The 27,656-nt window shown below is 60.8% G+C and overlaps 7 protein-coding genes across 7 annotated transcripts; all 7 read right to left on the bottom strand.

Annotated features, from left to right (window-relative positions):
* Nucleotides 1–361: 361 nt before the first annotated feature.
* On the bottom strand, nt 362–1,357 carry LBRM_15_0600 (hypothetical protein, unknown function; the record flags this gene model as incomplete). Its single annotated transcript, XM_001563458.1, has 1 exon — nt 362–1,357. The coding sequence occupies one exon, from the start codon at nt 1,355–1,357 to the stop codon at nt 362–364; it is 996 nt and encodes a 331-aa protein (XP_001563508.1).
* A 1,820-nt stretch (nt 1,358–3,177) lies between these two features.
* On the bottom strand, nt 3,178–5,007 carry LBRM_15_0590 (conserved hypothetical protein; the record flags this gene model as incomplete). Its single annotated transcript, XM_001563457.1, has 1 exon — nt 3,178–5,007. One exon carries the CDS (start codon nt 5,005–5,007, stop codon nt 3,178–3,180), a length of 1,830 nt encoding a protein of 609 aa, XP_001563507.1.
* Nucleotides 5,008–5,870: 863 nt separating this feature from the next.
* LBRM_15_0580 (hypothetical protein, unknown function) lies at nt 5,871–11,096 on the bottom strand (the record flags this gene model as incomplete). Its single annotated transcript, XM_001563456.2, has 1 exon — nt 5,871–11,096. One exon carries the CDS (start codon nt 11,094–11,096, stop codon nt 5,871–5,873), a length of 5,226 nt encoding a protein of 1,741 aa, XP_001563506.2.
* A 1,693-nt stretch (nt 11,097–12,789) lies between these two features.
* On the bottom strand, nt 12,790–14,826 carry LBRM_15_0570 (conserved hypothetical protein; the record flags this gene model as incomplete). The annotated part of the gene is made up of 1 exon (XM_001563455.1): nt 12,790–14,826. The coding sequence occupies one exon, from the start codon at nt 14,824–14,826 to the stop codon at nt 12,790–12,792; it is 2,037 nt and encodes a 678-aa protein (XP_001563505.1).
* A 1,242-nt stretch (nt 14,827–16,068) lies between these two features.
* Nucleotides 16,069–22,170, bottom strand: LBRM_15_0560 (conserved hypothetical protein; the record flags this gene model as incomplete). The annotated part of the gene is made up of 1 exon (XM_001563454.2): nt 16,069–22,170. One exon carries the CDS (start codon nt 22,168–22,170, stop codon nt 16,069–16,071), a length of 6,102 nt encoding a protein of 2,033 aa, XP_001563504.2.
* Nucleotides 22,171–25,313: 3,143 nt separating this feature from the next.
* LBRM_15_0550 (putative ecotin) lies at nt 25,314–26,243 on the bottom strand (the record flags this gene model as incomplete). Its single annotated transcript, XM_001563453.1, has 1 exon — nt 25,314–26,243. One exon carries the CDS (start codon nt 26,241–26,243, stop codon nt 25,314–25,316), a length of 930 nt encoding a protein of 309 aa, XP_001563503.1.
* Nucleotides 26,244–27,156: 913 nt separating this feature from the next.
* On the bottom strand, nt 27,157–27,621 carry LBRM_15_0540 (putative ecotin; the record flags this gene model as incomplete). Its single annotated transcript, XM_001563452.1, has 1 exon — nt 27,157–27,621. One exon carries the CDS (start codon nt 27,619–27,621, stop codon nt 27,157–27,159), a length of 465 nt encoding a protein of 154 aa, XP_001563502.1.
* Between the last annotated feature and the right edge of the window lie 35 nt (nt 27,622–27,656).

Raw genomic sequence — 27,656 nt, 5'->3', positions numbered from 1 at the left:
TGAGGTGCGTAGGAGCCGCGCTGATGCATCGCCCATTGCATGGGTGGCACAAACGGGCTCACTGTCGCTGCTCGCTCTGACGCAGTGCCGCCCAGGTCCTGACCGCCGGCATCAGCAGCGGTACATTGCCCTGAACTCCCCACGTCGCAGGCACTTGGTCCCGTCAGCACTGGAGGGGCGGTTCAGTATTGGCAGGGATAGGGGGGAGGAGGGGGGCTGCTTGATCCCCCCTTCACAGAGAGTGAAGGTGCGTACGGGGCCCTGGGATACCACGCTCACTGAGGCGCGTTCTCCGCCGTCCGGTCATCAGGGCAGGTTGGAAGTACCCGAAGAGCAGCAGAAAGAAACGAAAGGGGTCCGCCTACGTGCAGAGGTATGCAGCCATCACCGACAGCACCGCCACCGTCAGCCGCTGCGTCACCGACATAGCCGGCGAAGGGGCGCTGTTTCCGTTCGTATCGGGGTTAAAGAGGCATTCGTGGCTTATGTACGTAAAGACGCGGCTCTGGCCAGATGATGCAGAGCTACCAGTGCCGTCACTGCTGCTTAGGTGATCTTCAATACGTCCGTTGCAGCAAACCTTAGCGGCGCCGCGCAGGTCAAGCATGCAGTGGTACTCGCCTGTGAGAGGTAGGTCCAGTAAGTTCGAGCCGCAGGCTACCTTGCCTGCAGTCACGGACTCGTTACTGTTGCCGTTGAGGGGAGCAGCGGTGTACAGGCAGCACATGCGTGGCACGTTCTCGTTAATGTATGCATCAGTGTACATGCTGAGGTTGGGGTTCTGGCAGAAGGCGCGGACAATGGGTGCGAACATCGACATTACCGTGCACGCTGTCGAGGTCGTGTCGTCGCACATTGATGCCGGCGGCAAGTCAGTGTCCTGACTCACCTCCTCCAAGCTGGAGCTGTCGAGGGGCGGGACGGCAGGGGCTTCTGTTGTGGTTGTCCCTGCCTGACAGCACATCAGCGACGCACCACCGTCCTGCGTCTCCGGGTACCACAGGTTCGTACTGAAGCTGCTTCGAGAGGTCCCCTCCGAATAATTGGCGCACATGGCCGCGGTGTCACACGAAAAGGAGGTTATGTCAAGGCACTTGTCGAGGTTCGTCTCATTCCTGTTCTTGCAGCAGCGCTTGCGCGTAATGCAGAGGTCTCTGACAGGGCAGTCCGTGGTGGTTATCATGTAGGGGAAATAGTCGGCGTAGGCTGAGCATCCCAACAAGGCACGTGGATCGGTCTGGTACGACACGTCGGCGGCCCGGGTGAGGGCCGCCGCCGTGAGGAGCGAGAAGACTCCTAGCAGGAGCGGCCCAAGTCGCATCGGAACTGGTCGTACCACTGAAGTGGAAGAAGTCATCGCAATTGATTTAGTCCTCACACCGTGTGTGTGTGTGTGTGTGTGTGTGTGTGCGTGTATTTTACTTCTCCGTCTCTCTCTCTCCTCGCGTGTTAGTCGTGAAACGACCAGCACGTAGCGCAGAAAAAAACTGAAGGGGTACCAGGCCGAGCCCACCTTCACATGCAAAAGTCGAAGCACGAGGAGGGGGGTTGGAGGGGTGGTGGTGGTGGTGAGCAGAGGGAGGGAGGGAGGGAAGACAATGTGTACATAGACAGTATAAAATAAGCAGGAGAGAGACAGACAGACAGACAGACAGAGAGAGAGAGAGGGAGAGGGGAAGAAGTCGGGGAGAAATCGAAGAGTTGATGCATGCGCTGCCAGGCAGCTCTACACACTCAAAGCAGAAGATAAGAGGAGGGGGGAGGAGGGGCGGAGGTCTGAAATGGGCACTCACACAAACGCGCGCGAGGAGGAGGGGAATGGGAGGATGAACAATGAAAACAAACGAGGAAGAAAGAGGACGCGTACTGACAAGGAGAGAGAAGAAGGATGAGAGCACACAGGGGCGCAGAGAAAATGCACAGAGGTGCACGCGACGATAGAGAATGCTGATCAAAATTGCAGAGAGAGAGAGAGAGAGAGAGAGGGGGGGGGGAGAAGGCGGAGGGTGATATGTTGAAGTAGTGTAGGTGAAGATGAGTATTATCAGTGAGAATAAGAAGAGGCTAAGGAATAGAGAAAGGCAAGAGATGTACACATACACACACCCTCACACATGCACACATACACTCACACGGAGATGCGCTAGGGCTCCCACAGGCGGGAGGGAAAGAGAGGCAGAGAGAGAGAGAGAGAGGTATACTGCACTTTCGCTAACACGCGACCAAGACGCAGAAAAATGTGCTTCAGTTAACCTTGAAGCGAAGACGGAAGGGGAAGAAGACGTATCGGCAGTCGACAGCGTAGTGGTCAGAGGGCCGCTTTTCGCGCTGCGAGCGGCTACTTTTTCACTTGACCGATGAGTATGTGGGTTGTGGTGTATCACGAACTGTGGGCTAGTAAAGGCCGTGGCAGCAGCAGCAGCAGCAGCAGCAGCAGCAGCTGCCTCGGGAAGCAACAGGGAGGTGACTGGTGGCGGTCGTGTAATCATCACTTGCGGGTCCGATGGAAACGGTCGGTGGAGGGGTTAATGGGCATAAGGGCGGTAGAGAGGGTGCCGGTGAGAGCGGGTGTGGCGCGCAGGGATGAAGAACGGGCAGGCAGAGCGAAGAGCGAAGGGCGAGGGAGGGAGGGAGAAGGAGAACGGAAGAGGGGTGAGGAAGCGTTGAAGAGTAGCTTGGCGAGTGAGCGAGAAAGCTATAGAGGAGAAGTGATCACCGTCAGAGAAGGAGGCCGACTGAGGTGTGCGCTATGTCGTTGTTGCGGCGCCATGGACATTCATGCCGCAACGTGAAAGTAAAGAAGCAGCACGCACCTTCCTTCGTCTCCCGCTTGTTTTGTGTTTCTTCTGCCTGTCCTCTTCACCGTCATGGCGAGCGACCCACTTGGCGTGAAGTCGATGCTGCTGGTATGACGGTGCTGGGGGCTCCACCGCACCAGCAGGGAGAGGGGCAGGCAAGGAGGAACAGTCTGAAACAGAGAGCCGTGAGCCGAGGACACACAGGAGCACAAGCCACAGATCCATAAAGCACATCACTAACACCAACATCACGCCATGACCGTTGTGGCAGCCGGCAACATGTGATATTGAAAAGGGCAGAGAGCAGCGCACAGACGACTGCTGTCAGAGCGAGAGGGAGGAGGAGACCTGTGCATCACCTCATTCGTGGCGCCCCTTCTTACGACGTTGTCGACGGTGTTGCGTCTGCGTTGGCGATAGTCCACAAAACACGCTGCGCCTGCAACTCCTTCTCCATCAGGTCCGACAGCGCACAAACGCGCCTCTTCAACGCCGTGTTCTCCCTGTGTAAGATGCTCTCACCACTAGTGCTCGTTGGCACAGCCAGCGCCATGTCGGCGGCTGCTACAGTGCTCCGCTCGACCAGCACAACATGTTGGTAGGCGTGCCGCAGCACCGCTGCCAGCTGCTTCGCGGAGGCCTCCACTGCCGGCTGGGTGCTCTTCGGCTCCACTTCCTGCGGTACCTCGTCACATGCCTGGCACACCCACTCGTACAAAGACCGCGAGAAGGACTTCGGCGACTGAGACGACCACAATGGAAGTGGCGCAGCGCACGCCTTTCCCTCCTCCCCACAACCGGCACTGACAATCGTTTTATCTTCGGTGGCCTGTCGATAGGATGCCGCCCGCGCCGCTGCTGCTGCTGCGTTGTTGAGTCCACTGCGCATACCTTTGACGGTAAAGGCGGTACTTGTCTCGCCATCACTGTTGCAGCCGCGGCTTGCCCCTTTCAGAGTCTCCTCAGCTGCCCGTCGCCAGTGGCGTATTTCCTCGTTGGCGCGCTGCAACTCTGTCTTGTACGCCGCAACGAGCTCATCATCGGTGCTGCTCTTCTCTAGAATTGTGTCCACATAGCTGCGCAGCGTATGAAGCTCCGACTTCATTGTCTTCACCCGCGCCTGCAGGGCGGACGATTTCATTCGCTCTTCGTTAAGTTCGTGCTGTTGCTGCTCAAGGTTAGCGCTGAGCTCGCGCTGCTGCGCCGCCCGCTGGTGCTGCATGGCGCTTAGCCTATCGCGCGCGTAGCTGTCGACGTCGCGGCGTGGCCGACGCACCTGTGAGGTGGTGGTGGTTGCGATCGATCGAGCCTCAGTCGCGGGGTCAGCATCCACGCCTAGGAAAGCGCGGACGGAGGCAGGCAGCGCGAGCGGGTCCATCAGTGTATTCACGCCATCCTCGCCGCGACCACTGCCGCTCTGCGCCACGACCATCTTCAACTCCCGTTGTACATCCTTGAGCTTACATTTCAGGAGGACAATCTCCTCCGCACGACCACGCCAGCCACCCGCGTCCGTGCCGGAGGACGACTTACAACCGACACCTGCTGGCGTTGACCCACCGCTGCTCGAGGCGGCAGCCGCACGGCGCAAGAGGTCGTCCACTTCCCTTGTGTCATCACGTAGTCCGACTTCGCGTTGAATGAGGGAGCGCAGAGTGGCGTTCTCCCGCTGCACCTCAGCCATGGCGAGCTCCTTCTGGTGCAGCTGATCGTACACGCGCGCGATAGCAGTGGACGATGCTGCCGCTATCCCCCCACCACTTCCACCGTTGGTCTTGTTGCCACTATTGCTGCTACCGCCGTCGTCCAGGCCAGTCGCTCCTGCCGGCAACTTTGAGCTGGACTTTACTCCTCGAGTGCCAAGCGAGGAGACTGTGACGGCGGAGACCAGTCGCTGCGTCTTCTCCTGCTCCGCCTGCAGCGCCTTCTGTGCGGCGGCTAGCTGTTGCTGCACGGTGCCAAGCTGCACTGTGAGGTCCTTGTTTTTTCTGATCAAGAGAAGGTACTTGCCTTCCAAAGCTTCACCGAACACGCCTCTCGCAGCAGCACCAGTGTCTCCCCTGGTGCTGCTGTGACAGCCCTCCATGTCGCTGGGAGTGACCTTATGCGGGTCATCGCGCAATTGCTGAGCTTCAGCCTTATAGGCAGTGAGGAGCACCTCAGGCGAGGCGGTCGTGGAGGGAGAGGTGTGGGACGACGCGAAGGACATGTGGCCCTTGGGTCGACAGCGTCCAAACTGCTCTCCGACCTCTCCCCTCCACCCAGACGTGGGCGCACACGCACGAAAAGCGGGAAAAACAACGTTTGCCGCCAACTGCGCCGGCTGGGCGCCTCTCCTCACCTGCGTGAGGTCAGCCCTCCAATAGAGCTACGAGAGAGAAAAAGCTGCCCTGGTTGACACAGGGTGGGTGGGGGTGGTGCACCTGTGCGTGCATGGCGTGTGTGCGCGCGGAGGATGAGGGAGGAAGGGAGGGGGGGGGGGATGGAGATGGTCAAGTTGGAGACAGGCAGAGAGAGAGAGAGAGCGAAAGAAGAGGGGAGATGCAGAGATGACTGGAGGGGGGTGGGTGGGTAGATGCAAGAGGCGGCGGCATTAACACAGGCGAGGGTGAGTCAGCGAAGCGTGTCAGGGGGAGGGGGCGAGCAGCTCCGTTTTGCATTTTTTCTCGCCTTTCACGCACAAACCAGCAAAACACCCGAAGACCAAAGGCGTCAAGTCGTTCCTCGTGAAGTGCAGGCGCCCATGTAATAGGCCGGCTGAGGATTGAACGAGGAAGAAGCGCAAAACCCTCCTCACGCACGCAGTTCTCCGCCAGGCTTGCTTTCTCCCTTCTCCGTAGCTTTTCGCCTCGCTCTGCTGTTGCGCTTTCCGTTTTGGCGGTCTAGTCCCTGAGGCGTCAGAGTCCCCAATGCGTTCGGTCTATGTTCTCGTCCAAGGTGAGACCCCATATGCCTGGGCGTAGGTGCGGAGCTCCGCCGAGGAAGCTATGCGAAGGGCTGAGTGGGTGAGTCAGTGCTGGGGTAGGGTGAGAAGGGAATGAGAGTAGAGGCGATCACCTGCACTTTTCTCAGTCACGCTTGCCATGCTTCGCACAGCGCTTTCATCCACCCTGCATACCGTGTGGAGGACACAAGGGAAATACTCAGCTGGCGAATTTCGTCCGCCGCGTTTGCATCCGTCGTCGGCATTTCATGCACGTCGTCGCCGTCTGTCACTGCCGCAGCTGCGTGCGCCGGTTTCACAGCTGCTGTTGTCGTTATGCTCTCCAAGAAGAGATCGTCCTCTTTTGCCAGCAGGGCAAGCAGTGTCCAACTGGTGCTAGAGCGTGGTGACCCACGAAAAGCTGCTGGCAACCATGATGTGGAAAGGGGGTCTCGAGAACATGGGATGTATCCGAGGAGGCTCTGCCACGGCGGGCGGGTAAGCTGAGTTGGTGAGAGGGAGGTGTTGCACTCCTCAGGGCACGCCCACGCGCGACTTGCATATTCTACGGAACCTAGCAAGACATCGTCCCAGAAGGGCGTCAAGTGCAGTGCCTCCCATGCTGTACGCGTGGCGCTTACGTGCAGCGGCGGCGGCTCTGCTACACCCGCCTCCTTCCCCATCCCTGCCGAGTGCGGCAGCGGCTGTCCTGTCAACATAATCACGAGCACGTCACACAGCACAGCAGGCGGCGCGTGGGTGTAGTCGTGCAGCAGGTCATCAATGATGCTAGCGACTGCGTAGAGGCACTGGACAACGCAGAGGAGCGGCTGTGGCCAATGCGGCTGCTTCTGACCGTCCGGAGCCCTGTTGAGGGTCGCCTCCGTGGCCGTTGACGACGACGCGTGGAGCTGCAACAGCGCTCGTACGAGGGCAATGAAGAAGGCACCGAGCCCAAATTGTGCTTCTATGGACAGCGGTGATGGCCACGGGGGTACTGTGGAGGCCGTGATGGGAGGGGAGGTGGCAGAGTAGGAGCCGCGTCCAGTATCACTAGCGAGACGAGCTGCACGAGACGAGGTCGTCGTCGGAGCAGCGCCAACACTGAATGCTCGCAGAGGTTCACTCAGTTGCGGTGGCGCTGATGCACTTGTGCATGCGCTGGAGGCTGGCATGAATGCCCCGGCTGTCGCGGTTGCCGTTGGTCCCAGCGTGCCTACTCGGTCTGCCGAGTGACTGAGAGGTGACAGGATGCCGTCAGTGCGGGTACGAATGCTGTTGTGGTGACCACTACCTCTTTCTGCTGCCGCCTCCATGGATTGAACACGACTGGCGGCGGCGCCGCCTCTGTGTGCACGATGCGCCTCCAGTAACAGCCCTGTGATCGCTTGCAGAGCGTCGCACCAAAGGTCTCGGGAGGAAGGAGAGGTAGCGGCGGGAGCGGCGATTCCACCGCCCCGACACGAGAGGACACTCGCGTCCACCGTCTTTGCGCTGTCGACGGTTGGTGCTGCGAACTGCAGCAACGCCGCTGCAATGGCTCGGCACCCAACGTAGGAAACGGCAACCAGAAGTGCCTCGGTGAGGTTGCACATGGCCGCCGCTGCTTTATCGCAGCAGTCCTCCACACCGCTGTAGGTATCGACTGCCGCAGCCGGTACCGCCGCAGCAGCGTCACCACCGTTCCCGTCGTCATCGCTCGCATCCATTCCCAGCGGCCCGACCGGTGCTGCTGCGATGGCGCAGTCCCACAGTGAGTGGCCACGGGTAAAGTGCAGTGCATCAGCGGCACCAGCGCGCGGAGCAGCGTGCCCACCAGCTGTGCCAACCGCAAGGGCTCCTGACACCTTGCTGACAGACACCGTTACAGTGCACGCCGCCGAGTCGTGGCGCTGCAGCATCTGTGTTGCGCACCCCTGCTCGCCGCCCCAGCGAGCCTCCAGCACGCCGAGACGCAACTCCTGCATTGTGCGTCCGCCCAACTTCGCCTGCTGGAAGAAGTGCGGCTGCGTCTGTAGTAGATGCATCAGGGCGAAGCAACTAGCGAGGAGGGACACGGGGTCGAGTCGGCGCAGGACACCGCCCGCCGACGGCAAGGATGGCCATGCGACACCATTCATGTCGCCGTGATTCACGCACTTCGCTGCATCCAGCGCACGGGTGGTCTGGCCGTATAGAGTGAACCACGAAGCGCCTCCTGCTGCGGCGCTCGCCGAGCTGGACAACGCGGTGGCGCGATTGGCGGTGCTGCTGAAAGGAGTCAGCAAAGATGACGCAGTAGTAGAGTGCGTTCTTGGTGCTGTAGCGCGGCTGCCTTGACGGCCCTCTGTGCCAGCCTGCACACTCGGCAGCACTCGCCCGTTTGCTGGGAGGCGCAACTGCTGGATCAGTCCTCTCAGGTGCCACTGCGCCAGTGCCCCCACTGCACCGGTTGATTCACCGCCTCCGTTGGTGCTGTCCACTGCCATAGATACGCCAGCGATACTGTTGGCGGTACTTCTACTGCGCCCGCTGCTGCCCACACTTACACCGCTTGCCATTGCCGCTGGCGCCTCGTGGCGCCTGCTGAAACCGAAGTCAAGAAGGCTCAGTGACCGGGTGGTAACTCGCCTTGCCAACGGTGGAGAGGCTAAGCCGCTGATGGCAGTAGCAGCAGTGTTGTGCGAAAACTCTGCTTCTGCCGAGTGACTACTTAGCAGCGGTTTACCAAGCAGCACCGCGAGTCGTGACGCCGCCGTCGCTGCCGAGGATGGTCTGAGGCACAGCAAGCAGCAGGCCATCAGGGTGGCCAGCGCTGGTGTCCAATCCTGCGGTACACGCGACGGTAGCTCCCAAAGGCGCTCCATTGACTGAGCAGGCGCGTAGTAGTCGCTGTTGCCGCCCATGAATTGTTCAGCATCTTCGGTGCCCTCGTCAGCCGCCGCTGGCATACCCTCACTTGCATGCATGATGGGCGGCGCATTATGAACGTGGGACACGTGGCGCAAGCTGTTTGTGCGCGGGGTGTAGCGAAGAAGTGCAGGTGCACGCCCAAGGGACGGAGCGGAGGACACTGGGGACCTCGGCGGTGGGGGTGACAGCGTGGGGATCCCTGTATCGGCTGCTGCTGCTGCTCTGGTTGCGGGGCTAGCTAGAGAGGGAGGCGGCACACCATGCGCGAATAGCGCAGTCTCTGCTTTCATGGAATGAGCGCACCACCGTCCTTGGCCCTTCTCATGCTGGGCTGCAGCATCATCGCTATCCTCGTCATCCTCAGACCAAAGCGTCTCTCCTAGCTGCGCGGGCTTCGCTGCAGTAGCGGCAGGGGGAGCATCACTAGGTGGCTGTCGATAGTTTTGAGAGTTTTCGTCAGCTTCACTGTTGCTGATAGGGCTCTTGTCGTCAGCGGCCACATTGCCAGAGGGAGGAAACGAGACCGCATTTGTGTGCGGTACCGCCAACATGGTCGCAGTCGCCGTCGCTGTCGTCGCGGTGCAGAGCTCAGCCATGCGCTGCTCGCGTCGGTGCAGCTGAGTGCGCAGTTGATAGGAGGTCACGCTGCACAGAGCCACGAGCATCCCAGGCGGTTGCCAGAGGACCCCGGGGTGCTGTCGGTGCTGCTGTCGCAGAACTCGGTGAACGGCGCGCTCGGCTGCGGCGAGCAAGCGATGCTGCTGGCACTGTTCCTCCTCCAGACGCTCACCAAGGAGGAGGACGTAGCGATGGTGAAGCTCCGTTGTCGACACTGCGGAAGCCGGAAGGGTGCGGAGAGGATCGCGAGAGCTGTTGTTGTGACGCCGATCGAGGAAGAAACTGGTCACATCGCGTAGCACTTCCACTGTACGACTACTACCACAGGTGAAGCACGATGGTACCGATTGACTCTGCTCACCAACGCGGCTGCCCTCGTGCTGCTGTGGTGACAGAGTGTCGTGGGGACAGATGTCGCTGCATGTCTCCTCGCCTATGGTGCACATGATTTCCGCAAGCGCGATCACCTCCGCGGTGGCGATGGTGAACGGCGCGCGGTCTTCTCGATGCGGTGAAGCCGCAGTACTTGCGTGGATGCCACCATCGGGCTCCAGGTGCTTGGGGTCACTCGAAGCGCTCATACCAGCTCCCCTCCACAGTTCTTTCCGCCACAAGAGGTCTGACGAACGCCGCCCATCCGCCACTGGCGTGCCGCCTTGGAGGGGTATACCTGCCGCACTCATCCACACCCCGGCTATCTCCAGCGTCCACCGCGCCTCCATCAAGTCGTCCTCATCCACCAGAGCGGCATCTGACGGCGGCGACAGTGCTGCTGCTGTTGCAGTACCGGTCCGTCGACTCACGTGGGAGAGAGACGCCACAAGCGTAACCGACAAGAGACGAGTCGCGCGCAGCCACTGCTTGACCTCACTGCAGCACAGATGGTGATGGACTGGCCGTTGAATGCGCGTTTGGCCTTCTTCCACCTCGGCCGTGCCCTCGGCGTCAACACGACGACCACACGAGCACTCCTGTAGTGATTCCACAATGGCGCTCACCGCAGCACAGGTAGCACGCCGTCGCTGCAGGAATAGAGGTACGTACAGTGACAACAACCGCTGAAGTGCGGCACGACAGCATCGCTGCTGCCCCAGCGATAATACTGCCGCGGATGTATTAGTCTTGACGGAGCTGGCGTCGTCCCCTCGCTTCGACGTCGAGAGGCCTGTGACGTGACTATCGCCACCGTCGCTGCACTCCCCACTCACGTGCTGCAGTAGCGCGACAAGTAGAAGCGGAAGGAAAGACGCATGCAAGGCGTCCACGCGGGCCACTCCCTGTGGAGAGTACAACACCGCCGGCAGCAGCAGCTGCAGCCCACCATCTGCTCGTTGCGGAGAGGTACAGGAACTTCCCGACTCAGACGGTGCTGGCGTCCACGGGTGCGCTGTCAGGGATGAGAACGGTCGCTTTCGCGCGGGCTGCTGTGTCAGCGTCAAGACCGAAGGGGCTGCCGGCTGCACTGCTGCTGCGCTACTAACGTTCTTAACACTCGTGGCAGAGCCGCAGTCGCTATCGAAAAGCCGCTTCAGCACGGCAGCCACGAGGAGGCGCTCCAGGTGATACGCCTGCATCGTGGAGTCGCTCTCAGTGGAGCCCTGGAAGCTGGCGCGCGGAGTGTTGAGTGTGTGGTCCAGCCAGCTAGACGGCGCTGTCGCGGCGGTCACCAGCTGTTGACTCACTGTCGGGGATACGTCAAGGAGGTCTGCCAACGCGAGGCAGCGGAGGAGGTGGCGCTGCTGCTGCTGCTGCTGTTGCCATTGGTGTTGCGCGGGAACGGCATTATCGTTGTGCGTAGCAGCCGTGGGTGGTGACGACGACGTGGGTGTCGATGTGTCAGAGGCCGCAGCCTCCGTACCCGTCATTTTCGCGGACGCACGCACGCGCGTGCGCTGCCCAGGCAGCGATGAAGCTGCTGAGGTGCCAGCACTAGCGAAACCAATGCCAGAGAGAACACACACCGAAGGCAACCGGCCCACCAAACAGGCCAGTTGTGGCAACGGTGGTGATGTTGTTGTAGGCCGCACTACACGGCGCTGCGTCGTCTTAGGTCGAGAGCGGAAACGCGAAGAGGAGAGAAGAGGAAGGGTGTGAGGGACTCATCAGCAGGAGGGGGTGGGGGGTGGGGAAGGAAGGCAGAGCAAGGAATCTGGGGAAAGGATGACCGCACGCTGGTAAGAAGCACCCCGGCTCCTATAGAGGAGTGTGCGTGAGTGAGAGTAGACGAGTGTGTTCGGTACGCACGTGTGTGCACCTCCCAAAGAGGCTGTGGAGATGGCGTAGGGAGAGAAGGCGTGTGAGGGGGAGGGGTAGAGCCACACAGAGCCCTGTTGTCTGTGTTTGCCCATGAGCACCGACGCCACTATCGGAAGACTCCAGAGACACCAAGAGAAACCCTCGACACTTCCGTCAGCAGAGAGAGAGAGGGAAAGATGACGAAGGACATGACGCGGCACCCCAAGCACCATCAATGGGGGGGGGGGTATTGTCGCGTATGCGTGTCGGTGCGTCGACTAGCAGCGGCCTGGGCGCCCCGTCAAGACAAAGCGATCCATCATTCTTCGGCCCACGTGGAGAGCGCAAGAAAAGGCGCATCGTCGTTGGAATGCCTGTGGCTCACCAAACGCAGGCGCTCGAGGAGGCCGTCATGACGTTGGTTGTTGTGAGCGGCTGAGCACAGGCGTGAGGGGGGGAGGGGACATCATTGGTAATGGAAAACGAAAGGGTAATGGTGGTGGGTGGAGGGAAAGGGGCTACTGCACAGAGGAGATGAAGGGGTGTGGGGTGGGTATGAGAGCTACGCACACAGTCGCTAACACCGGAGGCAGCGGGGGGGGGGGAGGAGGACGGGGGGCTCTGACACGAGGAGAGCGCGCGCGCGAATGTGCGAGTGGCGTCACCTCCACCCAAAGAGGATGTGGCGGCGGAAAGGACCACACCCGCGTACATACATAAGTGAGGAAAGGAAAGCAAGTGAACGGAGCCAAGCGACAACACGACACCAAACGCGAGAAGGGACGGGAGCGAACCACATTGACAGAGAGAGAAAGTGGGGGCGTCTCGCTCAGATAGACCCACTCGGTACAACACATAGGGGGAGCCCACGCACACACACATGCACATGTATATCCATGTACGTGTGTGTGTGCGTGCGTGTGTGCAGCGTTAAGGCTGTCCGCGCGGCGCTTTCCTCCCCTTTCTCCGTTACTTTTCCTTTCGGCTCGACATCACGTCCCTCACGAAGCTAAAGATGATTTGCTGAGAGAGGGGAGAGGGGGGCTTGGAGAGGCTGGCAGGAAGAGGGAGGAGGGGGGATCAGGAGTAGTGCCTTCAGGGAGCTGCTGGATGTGCAGGCAATGACGCACTACTAGAGGCGTAGCAGCGACAACGGGACAGTGAAGGTGGTTGTGTGGGCGTCGCTGCGTGTATTGGTGATCCTGTCGGAGGCACTTCTACACAAAGCTGAGGGGAAGTGACGATGGAAAGGATGGCGCGTAGAGATGCAGAGCGGATGCCCCCTTTCTCGCTGTCACACGCACGACGCCTCTCCTCGCTCGCTTACGCCACCTCCTCCTTGGTGCGTCGCTGCTGCATCTGACGTTTGCGCGCCTTCTGCTGTTCCCGCTCCACAATCGCCATCGACATCATCTTCAGCTCCTGCCGGTCGTGGATTTCGTTTTCAGGGTAGTCATCCACCAAGGACACTGCAGCCACAGCTGCGGCGGATGCACCAGAGGCCGCCACGCCAGCTGCCTGTGTATCGCTATCAACGCTGCCGTGATGCCGCGTCGTCGGCGAGGGGCCATCACCCTGTGCACCCATAGAGGCCTGTGACAGGGAAGCTCCACCAACGTGCGAAGGCGACATGCGCGCGGGGGATGCTGAGGAGGTCTGTTGCTGCCGCTGAACGCGCTGTGCTTCCAGCACCTCGGGGACTCGCACATTAGTCCCAGGAATGAGGAACTTGGCCGTGCTCATCGACCGCACGACGGCGTCCAGTTCTTCGGGAGATAGTTCCTCCAGCATCAGATGCAGCTTGGCACCACAGTTGCGCAGTAGATCGTTCGTCAGACTGGTCTGAGTGGCGAGTCGCTGATTCTGATGCTGCTGCGGTGCGGCAGAGACGTCCGTTGCTGCGTTCGCCGCAACAGGCAGTGCGGCGGAGATGGACAGCTTTTCGGCCAGGTACTGCACACCAAGATCCACCTCGCGGAGAAGCTGGGCGAGCCCGTTGTGCTTCTCTTCCGCCTCCTCGAGCTCGTCCTGCCGCTGGTGCAGGTGCTGGCGGAACTCTTCCAGAACGAGATGACGCTCGTGACACCTGTCCGCGAGAAGGCCGTAGTCGACCGCCTCGGCACCGCCGGCCTCCGCCGCGGCGTTTCTGCTGCTGTTGCCCTCGCCGTCCTTGCCATCGGCCCCGCATGTCTCGACGTTCTCATTATCTGCACCGCCACGTATGTCGCGAGCCGCCCGCATCACACGCGCGGACACAAGCGCGTGGCCGGCGCGGTGGTTCACCTCCTCCCACTCCGACTGCAGTGCCGACTTTTCATTGTCGAGCTGCTGCATGCTGACCTCGAGTTCTGCCGCTGTGGCCTGCAGCTGCACATGATGAGCCGACCGCTCGCGCAGCTTTGCGAGGACATCCGAGACGTTCGTGCCCATTGTCACATCACGCAGGCGGAGGTACGCCGTCTTCTGCGCCTGCAGCTGCTCCACCTCATCCGGGCTGAGCGATGCGGCTGACGCGGCGCGGCTGTGGTGTCCGCGGCGCCGGGCGGAGCTGCCGGTGACGCCGTCCGCGCTCTGCAGGATGCGCGCATGTCGCTCCTCCTGCTGGGTAAGCTTTAGTAGTATTGCCTCGTGTTTCTTCGCCAGCTGCTGCCGCTTCGACTCGATGAAGGCGCGGCGCTCGTCGAGGTCCTTGCGCTGCCTCTGCCTTTCTGCGGCGAGCTGCGCCTTCAGGTCTGACACTTCGGCCTTTGCCGCGTCTCGCGCCTTGGCTGCACTTTTCCAGACCGCCACCAACTCGCCCAGCTCTTTGTTGGCGCACTGCAGCGCCTGCTCTGTGGACGAGACCTGTGTGTTGAAGCCGGCCTGCTCCAGCTGCAGCCGCTCCAGCAGCGTCTCGTACGTGCGCCGAATGGTTTGCACCTCATTGTGCTTCACAAGGCACTTGTCAAGACGGTTCTCGAGGGCGCGAATTTTATGCGCGATGGTGGAGTTCTCCTCCAGAACGCCGTTACCCTCCTGCTGGATGAAGTGATTCTCCTCGGTGGTTCGCTCGATCTCCTTGAGTAACTCGGCATTCTTGCCCTTCACGGCGTTGATGCTGCGCTTCAGCACGCACATTTTATTGTGCAGAAGGTCCTCCTCCTTGGCGTAGTGGTCCTCCACACTGATGTTGCGCTGGCCGCGGATGGTCTGCTGCAGCACCAAGCGCAGCTCCTTGTTTTCGCGTCGGAGCATGGTGAGCTGCTCGTTGTTGCGGCGCACCTCGGCTTGCACCACCTCCAGCTGGTTGCGTTGCCCTACATCGAGCACGGACTGGCGCGTCTTGGAGATCTGCTCCGCCGCATTGGCGTTCAAGGTCATCACAGCAAACAAGGAGGACGGAGGCGGAAGAGGTGTCCGTGAGGTGTGACACGCAGGGCGCGTGCAGCTGAAAAAGTGGAGGGGAATTGGGGGATGGCGCTCGCCAGGAAGACAAACGCACTGCGTGCACGACAGGCACAAAGACGCGGACAGCCACGCACACGCTCTCGCGTGGTGAGGGGGCACCTGTGCAGACTTGGGAAAAGAGGGACTAAGGGGAGTGGAGGGAGTCAGCACCGTGTGCAGAGGATGGGAGGGAGGGGGTGAGTGAGTGGGTGGGCGGGTGGGTGGGGGCCGAGATCTACAGAGCTGTGGAGAGGCAATTGGTGCTACGAAGATCTCGCTGAGGGCGGCGGTGGTGGTGGTGGTGGTGAGAACGAAGGCGTGCGTGACGGGCTTTGGGGCTGGGGGGGGGGGCAAGAGAAGAGAAGCGGAAAAAAAGCGAGCGAAGTGGTGAGAGGCCAAAGCGGCGGGGAGCTTCACTACTCACTGGCGCTCCGTTCGTTGGTGCGCACGTGTGTACGGCCACGGGTGCAGACGTTTCATGAGAGACAAAGCGAAGGGAGGAGGAGTTGGCACCAAGAGAGAACGTATGCATGCGGTGAGATACAGAGAGAAAGAGGGATTCAGAGGTTCAGGCAGCCGATGTGCTTGTGATGTTGGGTGAGCACAACACATCTGTGTCGAGGATAGTCTGTGGATTGCAGAAACTTACACCCACACTAATGCGCCTGCAGAGAGGTGGGCAAAGCACTCACCGTACACACAGGTGGGGGAGGGCGGCAAAGTCCCAGATTCTACCCAAGACGGTGAGCGAGGGCGGGTGAGGGAAGGAAGAGAGGAAACGGCAAGGGCTCCCATGATGCTGAGATGCGGCCGACTGAGGGACACACGCACATACACACTCGGACTACATTCAGAGGCAGAAAGAGAAAAGCTGCGGCACACCGCACCGTGCGTCAGTGATTCTCCACCACAGCGAGGCACTATCACCATGATGCACAATGTCGCAAGTCCTCTACACGACGCCACCTCCGCCCCCCCCCCCCCCCCGTTTCAACGGCCACAACATAGTCTCACTGGCAGCCATGCTAGAGAGGCATGGTTGATATCGCATGTTCCTCGGCGATGACTCCCGTTGTTGTAGTCTTCTTGTAGGAAGCTGTACGAGCGGCACCGTTGCCTCCTGCTTGACGAGTAAAGTACACACCTCCCCTGCTCTTGTCTCCTCTCCGGCAAGCGTCAAAGTCGCATCCCCTCGACGTGCACGTTGCCCGCTGCAGTCGCGTCGTCCTGCGGCGCCACCATCGCCGCTGCTGCACGCCGTGTCTCACGTCCGACGGCGTCACCCCACTTGGCGGTCACGGCTGCTTGCCAGACATGCAGCAGCTCTTCAGGAGAGGCAAATGGCTCATCGCCGTCCCACCACGCGTCCACGACGAGTGGATTCACGTACCGCCTCATGGGGCCGCCGTGCCCAGACACGTTGGTGGCGGTTGCCGCCTCCGCAGCTGTGTGGTTCCCGAAGCACACCGCAGAAAGCGCCTCCACCCACGAGCACTGGCAAGATGCGTTGATGCCTGCGCTGGCGTTGCTCCTTTTAAGGGGGGCGTCGCTCAGCGAGCTCTTCGCATGCCTCGCCGCCATGCGTGATGCCACCACTGCAGCGCCGGACCAGCCGAGCACAAGCGCGCTGCGGGCACGATGCAGGAGCTCCAGTACCATGTTGGGTAACAACAGTTCCACCACGAGGGCTGAAAAAGTCTGCTGCGGCTTCAGGTGCATTGCGAAGGGGGGAGGGGTGCTGCCGGCACCAGCGGGGCTCGGGGACTTCGCTATGGAGACGGTTGACGGCGGCTGCATGCTGGCGGAGGACGGGGAGGGAGAAGAGTAGCTCTCCGCATCTTGAGGCAGGTCGTGGAAGAAGGCGTACAAGCTCCACTTCACACTCACAAGCCTAGTCGACGCCGACATGCCTCTTCCATCGTCGCACACGTCGATGTTGCCACCCTTGTACTGCGCGTCCACGTGGCTGTCGGCTGGTGGTGTAGCTGGGAAGGCCAAGGACGGTGCCGACGCCGTTGTAGCTATCATCGACGGTGGCGATGCGGATTGCCCTCTTCTGAGGGACGGGTGGTGTCGCACGCCAGAGGCGTAGATGACCTCATCCCAGAGCTCAGGAGAGATGACCAGGAACAACCAATACAGATACACAAGCGCCACGCTCAGCACCACCTTGAGCTCAATGCCCGGCAGTACAACATAAGGCCACCACAACTGTGCGTTGATGGCGAAGCAGTCTTGCATCTCCCCGACTGCCATTGCCAGTTGCTCCAGCTTGGGGGAGGTCCACCGCCGGATCGACGTCTCGCGCCGCGCCGCCGAGGTGCTGACATGCATCATGGAGTCCCACCACGCCCGCGCTGCGTTTTTCATGGGCGACGCGACCGTTTCCCAAAATTCCACCCACGCACGCCACCGCTTCACCGACATGGACGTCCCCTCAATGGCTACCGGAACAGCAGCCCCCAACGCCTCACGCAGCGAAGCGATGTTCGTGACCAGCACGAGCGGCGCCATCACCACCGTACGCACCACCTGCAGCACAAAGCTGACGGTGCTGAGGACAGTCGTTGCCAGAGTCCACAGCGTGTCGAAGGCGATCACAAAGGGGAGCTTCAGCAGCGCCAGCAAGAGCTGCACGACAGGCAGAGAGAAGAGCTGCGCGAGGTAAAACTGGGAGACAAAGGAGCTGAGGCTGCTGAAGATGGTGACAAGGACGGAGATCAGGTACGTGATGAGGACGGAGATGCGAATGGTAAAGCGCTCCTCCATCCACCGAGTGATGGGATCCAGTGTATGCTCCATGAACCGCTTCAGCTGCGGTAGGTGCTTGTACAAGTCATACAGCCCGACGGCTAGTGAGAGCAGCGGCCAGAGGTTGGTGAAGCACGAGTAGAGCAGGCGGAACAGACGACGGTATGGCAGACCGGTAGAGCTGTAGAAGATAGACCATGCTGGCATGCCGACCTCGACCATGGAGAGGAGCCTCTTCTGCTCCGCCACGCTCACTGTGTATGGGTGCGTGCCCGGCTCCGGTACCAGCAGCTCGCGCAGAATGGTGTTGAAGACGGGGTCAGCTGTGTACACACTGACGACTACCTCGCCGTGCGAGGACGTCAGGCGCGGCCGCACTGGCGACCGGCAGCATAGCTGCGGCTGCGAGTTGAGACCAGGGCGAGGGGCCGCAGATGCTGAAACGGCGGTGGCGCGGGCAGCTGCAGGGCTGCAGGGAAGAAACAGCGGAGACCTGGCGGCGTGGCTGCTGAGACTCAGTTGGCCACTGTTGCGCGCACCACTGCGGCTGATGCTTCGCTCCTCATGGCCCTGCGAGGCGATGCTCCTCATGTGTTCTGCAAAGCTGTTCTCTGGTGGGCTGCACGGGTCACTGAGAAGCGGGTGCTGGAAAGGTCGGCAGTGGAAGTTCTTAGGTGCCGCCGTCGGCGAGGTGGCGGTAGAGGTTGATGGCATGGACGAGTCCTTGTCGTTGATGCTTCTCATGCTCTTGACGTTGCGCAGTGCATCTGACAGACTCAATGACTGTGGCGGCGGCAACGCTGCTTGGTATGGGAGGGTGGGCGTGCTGTGTGGTTGCCACGGACGGTGTCGATGCAGCCCGAGCGGAGGTCCGGAGAGACCCACACCGGTGGCGGTGCTGTCGCGCGCTACCTCGCTGCCCTCGCCACCCCACAGGGTATCCTTTGTGCTGTCTGGAGCGGCACTGCTGCGCCGAGGCCTTTGCACTCCGCGGCAGCCATCGACGCGACAAACGTGCGAATCTGCTCTAGTCAGTGGCGACCCCCGAGAGGTAGACGAGAGCAAGTTTGGCTCGTCGGAATCCTCGTGCACGAGCGTCTCTCCAAGCGATGGGAACGGCACTGTGTGGACGCTCGTGCAGTGACCCGCACTTCCGCCCCTGGGCGCCGACTGGCGGCTGTCGTGCCGTCGCCGCTCCCACTGCTGTTCCTGCCGCTGGTAGCGCGGGGCTGCCGGGTGTGGACGCGGGATCTGACTCGCCACCCCGGTAGCCCACTGCTCCTCCATGAGCTCCATCGCATCTTCGCATTGGTAGTACGCCAAGGCGTCGCTGAGCAAGGGGAAGAAATACGTGTGCGCCGCTTTGGCTTCAATGGAAAGTCGATGCGAGGTGAGCCGAGATGCGTAGTCCATCGCCGTCACATCGGCGTGGGCGACTACCACGACCTCGACGCCGACAGTGGCCGGCGTGGTGCTCGCCGCCCCGGACGAGGGCGCAGCCGACGCTGCAGGAATGGGCGACAACAGCGGCTGTCCCGGCGTGACCGGCGAGGTCATCATGCTTGCCGCCGACGCTGTGCCTGTGCTGTGTGACCACACGTAGCTGTTGTAGATGCCGCTGTCAGCCCTGGACACACTGCTGATGCGTTGCAGTTCAGCTGGGGTGGGACTGCGCTGCGTGTCGAAGGCGAGCGGGAGGACCGGTGAAAGTCCGGTGCTCGGGGTGGCGAAGGTACTGGAGTTGCGAGCTGAGGCGATGGGATGTAAGGCATTCTGCGCCGTTGCGTGCTCGCTACCGGGCGATGAGAACGCAATCGGTAAGGATTGCGGCGACAAACTCGTGAAGGAAGAGACGGTGCCCATTACGGTTGCAGAAGGGCTTTGCGAGAGCTGCCGCGCCGAGAGCGTCGGCGACATGCTGTGCGGCGGGGTTCCCTCACGCAGACCACCGTTGCCCACCGTTGCTATCCGCGCATATTGAAGGGATTGACGTAGACATCGGGTTGAGCCCCGGATGTGTGGTGAACGCCGGAAAGCGCCCTCACTGCAGAACTTGCTGCCACTGGTGTTGCCCTCGATGATGCCATCGTCGTCGTCGTCGTCGTCGTCCTTGCTCAGGTCGCTGAGGATGTCCCCGCTCGGTGTGGCTGCATCAGAGACGGAGAGGGAGTCATCGACGTTCACCTGGGTAATGCGACTGAACGCACATGCCGACTTGGTGTTGTAGGTAAACCACGGTGCTTCTCCAAAGACGCGTGCGTGGAGCATCTGCAGCAGGTTAGTGGGCTTATTCCACCCCCAGCGAGATATTTTCGTGGTTGCCGTGCAGGTGCTGCCGTGCGATGCCATGCGCTCTTTTCTGCTGCCACCGCTGCTTGGCATGTCGAGTGTGGGTTCAGTAGCGACACCGCCTTCGCTTTCACCGACCGACGGAGATGCCCCAGTGATGCTGCTCGGTCCGCGCCGCCGGCGCTGCTCTGCTGCTGCGGCTGTATCGCTCTCGAGCACGGCCTCTTCGCGATTCACCACAGGCGTGACGAGAAAAACAAATCGGTCGCGTGGCTTTGCTGTGTGCAGCCAGCGCACCGTGTGGCCTGCCACCTCGCCTCCACGCAAGCGACGGTGATTAAAGTAGTCGCGCCCACCCGCTGTCGTGGACCATCCGGCGATGCTGAGGTAGTGCAGCAGCACGGGTGCGATCACGTCTGTTCCCATAGGAAAGAATACGCTGTCATGCGTCGGGATCACTTGCGGCACACATGGAGGTGCGTCATCGACACTGCCACCGCCACAGCAGCCTACGCTGTGGAGGCGCCGGCGCAGGGGTGACGACGGCTGTGGTTGTAGGTGCTGTAGTGAATGCTCTCTGTGTCTAACAGAGAGAGGCGCTGCTGTCGTGGCTGTCCCTACGCGGGGTGCAGCCTTCGTAGACGTGGCAGGTGGGTCAGGCAGAGGCACTGAAGCTGAGTGCGCGTGGCCATTCGCGTCCACGGGCATGTGTGATGACAGTCGCTGCCGTTCAGGCAGTCGCGCAGGGCACCCAAGGTCCATCAGAGATGGCGAAGAGGGGAAGAGGGGATGCGAGAGAGAGCGTGGCGGCGAGAGTGGCGGCAGCTGCTGTTGCGCTGCCACCCCTGTTGCGAGCTTCAGCGTATGATTGGCCTCCGGTGCACTAATCCGCGCTGGCTTCGACTCGCCCGCGGCGACAAGTGTTGCCTGTGCCTTAGCTGGTGCTCCAGATGCGTTGGCATCGGAGTAAAGTCCAGCGGGGGAAGAGGTGGAAGAAGATGGCGCTACACAGGCCTTGTCAAGTGCGCCGGCTTCTGTCGGGGAGGCGGTGGCGAAGTGAGTCTCTGTTACCGTTGCTGGTCGCCCACTGAAGCTGAGCTTTCGTGGCCTTTGCCGCGTCGACTGACTGGACTTCCGCGGGGCAGCAGCACCGTTGCCTCGCCGTTCCACATCGCCGTCCTCTTCCGGGTCCTCGACTTCTCCAATCTCCTCCACGACCTCCACCGTGTCGCTGCGGCAAGCTGGGCGATATTTCGGCGGCGCCGTGAGGTCCAGTGGAGTTGGGCTGCGCAAAGACGGCGAGGGCGAGCGCGTGTGCTGTGCTGCAGACTGCGAAATGGATGTGGAAGGAGAAACTGGGCATGCGACTGCTGGCGTACACAGAGTCGAGGAGGACGATGTCAGTCGCTGGTCCTTCACGACTCTCTGCAACGAAGGAGTTCTGAGGGCGAGGATGCGGGGAAGCGCGACCTCCAGCGCTGACGGTGGTACTGGTTGGTAGACGTGCTGCTGCTGCTGTTGCAGCTCTGTAGCTGCCGTCAAGACCAGCGGAGGTGAGTTGCATGTGGGGGACAACTGAGCAGAAGGGGGGCTGCGTGACGGCAGTGCGGCGGTGCGGTGTGCGTGTTGGTAATGCGGTACCCCTGCGGCACCCATGGTGTCGGAAGAGGACTGCATGTCCGTGATAGGGAGCATGCTCAGCTGCTGTCGCTGCAGCACCTCTGCGCCGTCGTGGCCATCGTCTCGGGACCCACTGCCCCTGCGGTGCCCCTTCGCCAACGCAGAGGTCAGCGAGCCAGGATGAGTCTGCGGGTGTGCAGGCCACACCTCTACCAGTACGCACGGACTGTCGCCGCGGCTGTGAGCGATATCAGTCCGTGGCGCCTCTTTTGCCGCCGGCATGGACGAGGAGTGAGAAGGGGAGCGGCCGCCTGGAGTGGCCTCCACCACGGCACCGCCGCCTCCTTGTCCATGCCCGACACTACTGCCTCGTACCCTGGCAGCATTTTTGTGAGTCGCAGTCGCTGCGAGACTCTCGGTCTCCGCCATCTCGTCTGCAAGAGCTCCGCCCACGTATGTCCGTGTCGGCGAGAGTGCACCCTCGAGACTGTAAGATTCGGTACCGACAGCATCGCCTCGCTCATGTCGGACGGAGGACGCGAGGAAAGATGAACAACAGGTATCGACCGGGAGGTGACAAGACGAGGAGGACTCGTTGGATGAGGTCCATGAAAGCATCGAAGACGATTCTCTGCTGAGGAAGAAAAGAGACTACGTGGCGCTCGCCGGCAGACGAGCAAGACAAGATGAGAGAGGAGGTGGGGCTGATGAGGGGAAGATGAGGAAGTGCGAAGGGGGATGCTCAGACGCGCACACGCACACAGCAACCCAGAGGAATTAGCCAAGCAAGCAGCAGAGGAGGAAAACAACAGCAGCACAAGAGACGAAAAAGAGCAGAGAGGAGGATAAACAAGAAGCCCAGTAGTCTGAGAGAGGAAAAGGGGAGCGGGAAAGATGCAGGAGGGTGAGTGGTTGAGGTCGAAGGTCGCGCGCAGTCACAAGAAGTGAAGGCGAGAGAGAGTGTGTGTGTGTGCAGCCTAGAGGAAGTCAATGCGATTTGGGAGAGGGATGCGCCTCGTCTCAGGGAGACTCGCATGCGATGCACGTACCTACGGACACCCACGCACACACCAGCTGTCCTGTTGCGTGGGCACCGAATGAGGCGCTCTAAGCGCAGGTGGCAGCGGCGGAGAGGAGAGAGAGGTGTGAAAGAGCAGAGCTGAGAGGGAATCGGAGACGTGTATGTATATGCTCGTCTATGCCGGTGTGTAGGGCAGAGCTGAATAGTGGTGGGAAGGGGAGTGGTTGGCCAGGGCGGGAGGGGGGAGGGAGGAAGAGTGAGTGAATAGAGACGTTCATGCAGTCGCTGACCTGCTCGAGACTCTCAGTGTGTGTCAGGCTTTTCTGGTCATTCCAGTGTTAGGTGGGTGTATTCGTGTGCCGTCTTTGCAGAAAAGTGTGTCTGACGGCACCCCTGAGCAACCCCACGCACCCTCCACGCGCATGCGTGAGACGAGAGAGATGAGACGAGAGGCGTATCCATGCACCTTGTGCCGTGTAGAGACACCCACACACCCACACGAACGGCAGACGTAGCAGGCAGCGGAGGAGGAATGAGAGCACACGCACTGTTGTTAATTGCTGTAGTGGGTGCGTTGAAAGGGAGAGGGGGAGAGGTAGGAAGGGAGGGAGGCCTGGCGCACCGGTCTACGTGTCCGCTCTCTCGCTTTACCCCAACGACACTCACACGAGTGCTTTGCTGTCATGGAACAAGATGGGGGAAGAAGGCAGAGCGAGATGAGTCGGTGACGGTCCAACAGCGGAGGAGGGGAGCCGAGCACACGCCTTGCATGCTCACCGCCCCCCTTCCCATCCCTTCTCTCTCTCTTGTCTTTGGCCCTGTGAGTAATTCCGTCATTGCGGAGGGTGTCGTGCAGGCACGCGTGTATCGAGGGTTACGCCGCTTCCCATCGAGTAAGCAGGATGCATTGTCTTTGCTGATCTCTGGCGTGGAGAGGGAGGCAGTGGTGCACACGCTCGCACACGCATACAACTCGCACAGAGGCCTCCTTTTAGTCATGCGCGGCATAGCGAGCCAGAGAGAGAGAGAGAAGGGATGGGAAGGGAGGGAGGAAGTCGCTCTGAGTGCCGAACGCACACCTGCACCAGCGCTTAAGCGCTACCTAAGCAGAGGAGAGCGCGCAGACAACACGCGGGCGCATCACACCCATACAAGATGCCCCACTAAGGCCCTCAGACGCGCTCGTCCGTGCCTAGACCCAGGCAGACCACACGCATCCACGCGAAGGCGAAGAAGGAAAGTTGGACGATGTGAGGAGGGTGGGGTACTTGAGGAAGAAGGGGGTGGGGAGGAGCTCACGTTGGGGACGTGAGACGAAGACAGCAGGGGGGTGGCGCCATGGGGCTGGGGCAGGGAGTACACGCTGTGCTTTACAATGTGAAAGGCAAACAGAGAGAAAAGGGGCGGGGGCGGGGGGGTGAAGGAATGAGCGAGGGGGGTGGGGGAGGAGGGAGGAGGGAGGGAGGGAGGGAGGGAGGGAGGAGGTGCGTGCGCATAGGCACCTCCGAACAACCAAACAACCAACAAAGCACAGAGAACAGAAGAGAAGGCAGGAAAGTGCTCTACGGGAAGTCTCGCAAGCAGAGAGACGATGCTAAACCGAATACCTCTGGAAGATGACGGTGCAGGGATAGGAAGAGAATGCGCCCTCTCCCTCCCCCCTCCCCCCACCAGTGTGTGCATGCGCATGTGTCGCTGCGTGAGTGCTTGTTCGCACGTATCTACGTACCTCGATGAAGCTGGGAAGCTTCAGAGGCTGCGTGCCGGAGCGCCAGAGTGCGCCCAGTAGAGAAAGAAGAATGAATCAAAGAGAGGCGATCTGCCGGAGTAAAGTGAAAAAAAAAACCAACCAAACAGAGAGGCAGACGGACACCGGTCGGCGGCACTGCTGCCTCCGCAAGTGTGGGGGCTGTGACAGTGGGATGCGAAGATAGGAGGAGCGAGGGGGGAGGCCGGTTCGCGCTGGCGCTGTGTTCGCGTCACTTGCCCTTCTGCGCTGCTTGCTCCTGTCCTGGTCTTCCACTCTCCCTCCCTTTCATTTCCTACCTCTCTTTGCCTTTCCATCACTCCCTCAACGTTTAACCGCACGGTAGCCGAGGTAAGTGCGGCGAAGTTGTCGGCGTAAAGCGCTGATCGACTTGTTCGGGGGTGGGACGACGCGTTATACGAGCGAAGAGTGTCGCCGGACGGTGCACGCAAGAGGAGGACCGCAAAGGAAAAAATACGACCGTCGCCACTTCCTCTCCGGAGAGGTCCCTGCGCCTGTGAGGTCTCGCCCTCTCCCCCGGGGGGGGGGGGCACAAGCGCGCCCCGGCAAGGCTGGCAGGCGAGTGGGTGAGTGGCCGGTGGTAGTGATGGTAGAGGCGGTAGCATATGTGGCGTTGGGTACACAGTACGAGCATTGAAAAGAAGACCAGCACACCCACACCCACACAATAGTGTGCAACACAGCGCAGTTCCTCGTGCTTCGCGCATGGGTGAGAATGGGCGGGACGGGTGGCGAGTACCGGTGCGGGGGGGGAGGGGAGGGGGGAGGAGATCTCACCTGCCACGTACAGGAGACAGACCTCATAAGCGCAGCGCATAGACACTCCTGGGGATCGATTTTTCAGCATTGCGCTACCCCCTGCTCGCTCCACAAGCGATTGCCGGATAGGCGCGTGCAGTCACCCCTCTCCATGTTCTGCATTTCCTCACACCCACCCCCTCCCATACCTCTCGCGTTGGTTTTCTCACCCGCTCACGAGTTTCTCCTGCTGTCGCGGCCGCTTTTCTTTGGTGAGGCGGACCTCTTCGGCGACGAGTTACCTCGGGCGCGGTTCCATAGGTTTTTCACCTTCTTCTCGTAGCCGCTGTCTTGGTCGTCCTTCCGGCTCGACGTACTGTCGCTGCGCTTCTTCCTCGAGGCGCCACCACCGGTCTCATCGATGGCAGAGTTTTCGTTGCTGCGGCGTCGCTGCTGAGCTGCGGACAGAGAGTGCTCCGGCGGTACACTCTCTCTGGAGAACAGCGGTGTGTTCTTTGGAGACGATCCGCTAGCGCTGTGCTTAAGCGACCTCGACGAGTTGCTGCAGGACTGCTTCAACTTTGAGGACTTCTTCATAGGCTGATCACCATCCTTGTGGCCGCTGACTTCCGGGGACTCCACCGAGTGTACTACCACTGGATGCGCGTGACCTTCGGGGTTGTTTTGCCTCTCTCGGACTGGGACGGGGCATGACTGGGACACGGCCGGGGCCTCGAGCTCCTGTTGGCTTTCCTGCACCTGTAAGACGTCACTGCACCAGACGCGGTAGCGCACCTCGGCATCCTCGGGAACGTAGACGACAATGGGGCGCTTGCTATTGTAGGGGATCATCGGGCTCTCACGGAGCGGCACGAAGGTCCTCGGGTTCGCCGGGTCGCTCGGGGAGCACTGGGCAGGGTAGATGTCGTCGAGCGTGACGACGTAGTACGGGTAGCCCCAGCTCTGAAGCGTCTCCTCCGACACGGTACCGGTAAGCTGATAGAAACAGCCATCCTCACATCTCACGTGGCGGCCTGGAATGAGCTGCACGCGCAGGTGATGCTGCTCAACAGCGGAGTCCTGTTGCGGCAGGTAGATGACCGTGCGCTTCTGGCAGGGGCCGGCCGCTGGGTATGGTATGCGGTAGTCCTCGAGGGAGGGCATTGCTGAGAGACAGAAGAGGAAAGGGCGAGTGCGAGAGCAAGAGAGCGAGAGAGAGAAAGAGAGAGCAAATTCGACAGGGCACACAAGGGCTCTCGTGCGTGTGTGTGTGTGTGTGTGTGAACGAGGGAGTAATTGACTGGCTGAATGAAAGGGTGTGCTGAGGTGAGAAGAGCGAACCACAACGCACAAACGAGGTAAGAGAGGAAGGGGTGGAGAGGGGGGAGCAGAGCTGAAAGAAAAATAAAGAGTGGCACTTCCGGTGAGTGCCCGCTGCTCGCGTGCGTCTCGTGGTCATTCTCACGCAGAAATGCCCATCTAAAGACATGTTGTCGATGGGTTTACTGGTGTGTCATCGTGTTCGTGCAACTGCACTACCCCGCAAGGTCAGTCGACAACTTGTTGAGGCCGCGCTGTGTATGACTGTTGCAGCTCCTCCCTGTGGGGTGAAGGTGGTTGCACCACCGCACACCATCACGCGAGCCCACACGCGCGTGCAGAGAGGCACTACCTCACCCTCTCGGCTTCCTTGTAACGCCTCTCTCTGTTCCTTCCGCATCCTGCACATCAGGCGGTAGAGCTACGCATGCGTGTAGAGGGAGAGAAGAGACGGAAGCAAGGGAGGGGGAGGGGGGAGGGCGGCGAATGAGGGGAACACAAACACCTCCCACCTGCACCTGTGCGCGCATGCAATACAGTTTCAACGCAGACGTAAAATGCCAAGACACACTCCGACCTGCAGGGGTCGGCTACACCCAGGCAGACGAAGCCGTCTTCGCGATACATCTTATCCAATACCGAAAGCACGAGAGAGACAGACAGACAGATGGGTTGGGCATGAGAGGAAGAAGAGAGAACACAGACCGGCGGAGAAGCTTCTGCGAGAGGCACTACGGGTCGCGTAGCACATGGCTGTTCACATCTCCTTCGCTTTGATGCTCTTAGCCTTACCTCTACCGGATAATTTGGCAGTCCAGATGCGGTAGCGTAACACACCGTCCTTCGGCACGTACACCACGATGGGCAGCTTGCTGTTGTAGCGGTAGAGGCTGCTGGTGTGCAGTGGCACAAAGCGCAGCTTCTTGTGCGCTGCGTTGCCGAGGGGCAGCATTGCCGTCCCCGCCATTTCTGCCAGCGTCACGACGTAGTAGGGGTATCCCCAGCCATCGATGGTCTTCTCCTCAATCTTACCGCCCAGGAAGTAGTGGTTGGCGCCATCCAGCAGTTTGACGCGGCCAGGGATGAGCTCCACCTTGTAGTCGTTCAGCTCCGCGTTGTCGCCTTTGGGATCGAGGAGGATCACATAGCGGCGCTGGCGCGACGTCGGCTTCGGGTACGGCGCCTTGTAGTCGGCAAGTGTTTTGCCAGCAGCGGCGGACATCCCTACGCGTGTCGAAGGAGGTGAGGTAGCAGAGA

Source organism: Leishmania braziliensis, chromosome 15 (assembly GCF_000002845.2).
Source record: "Leishmania braziliensis MHOM/BR/75/M2904 complete genome, chromosome 15".
In the NCBI taxonomy this organism is placed as follows: Eukaryota; Euglenozoa; class Kinetoplastea; order Trypanosomatida; family Trypanosomatidae; genus Leishmania; species Leishmania braziliensis.
This window is presented reverse-complemented; position numbering and strand designations above follow the sequence as displayed.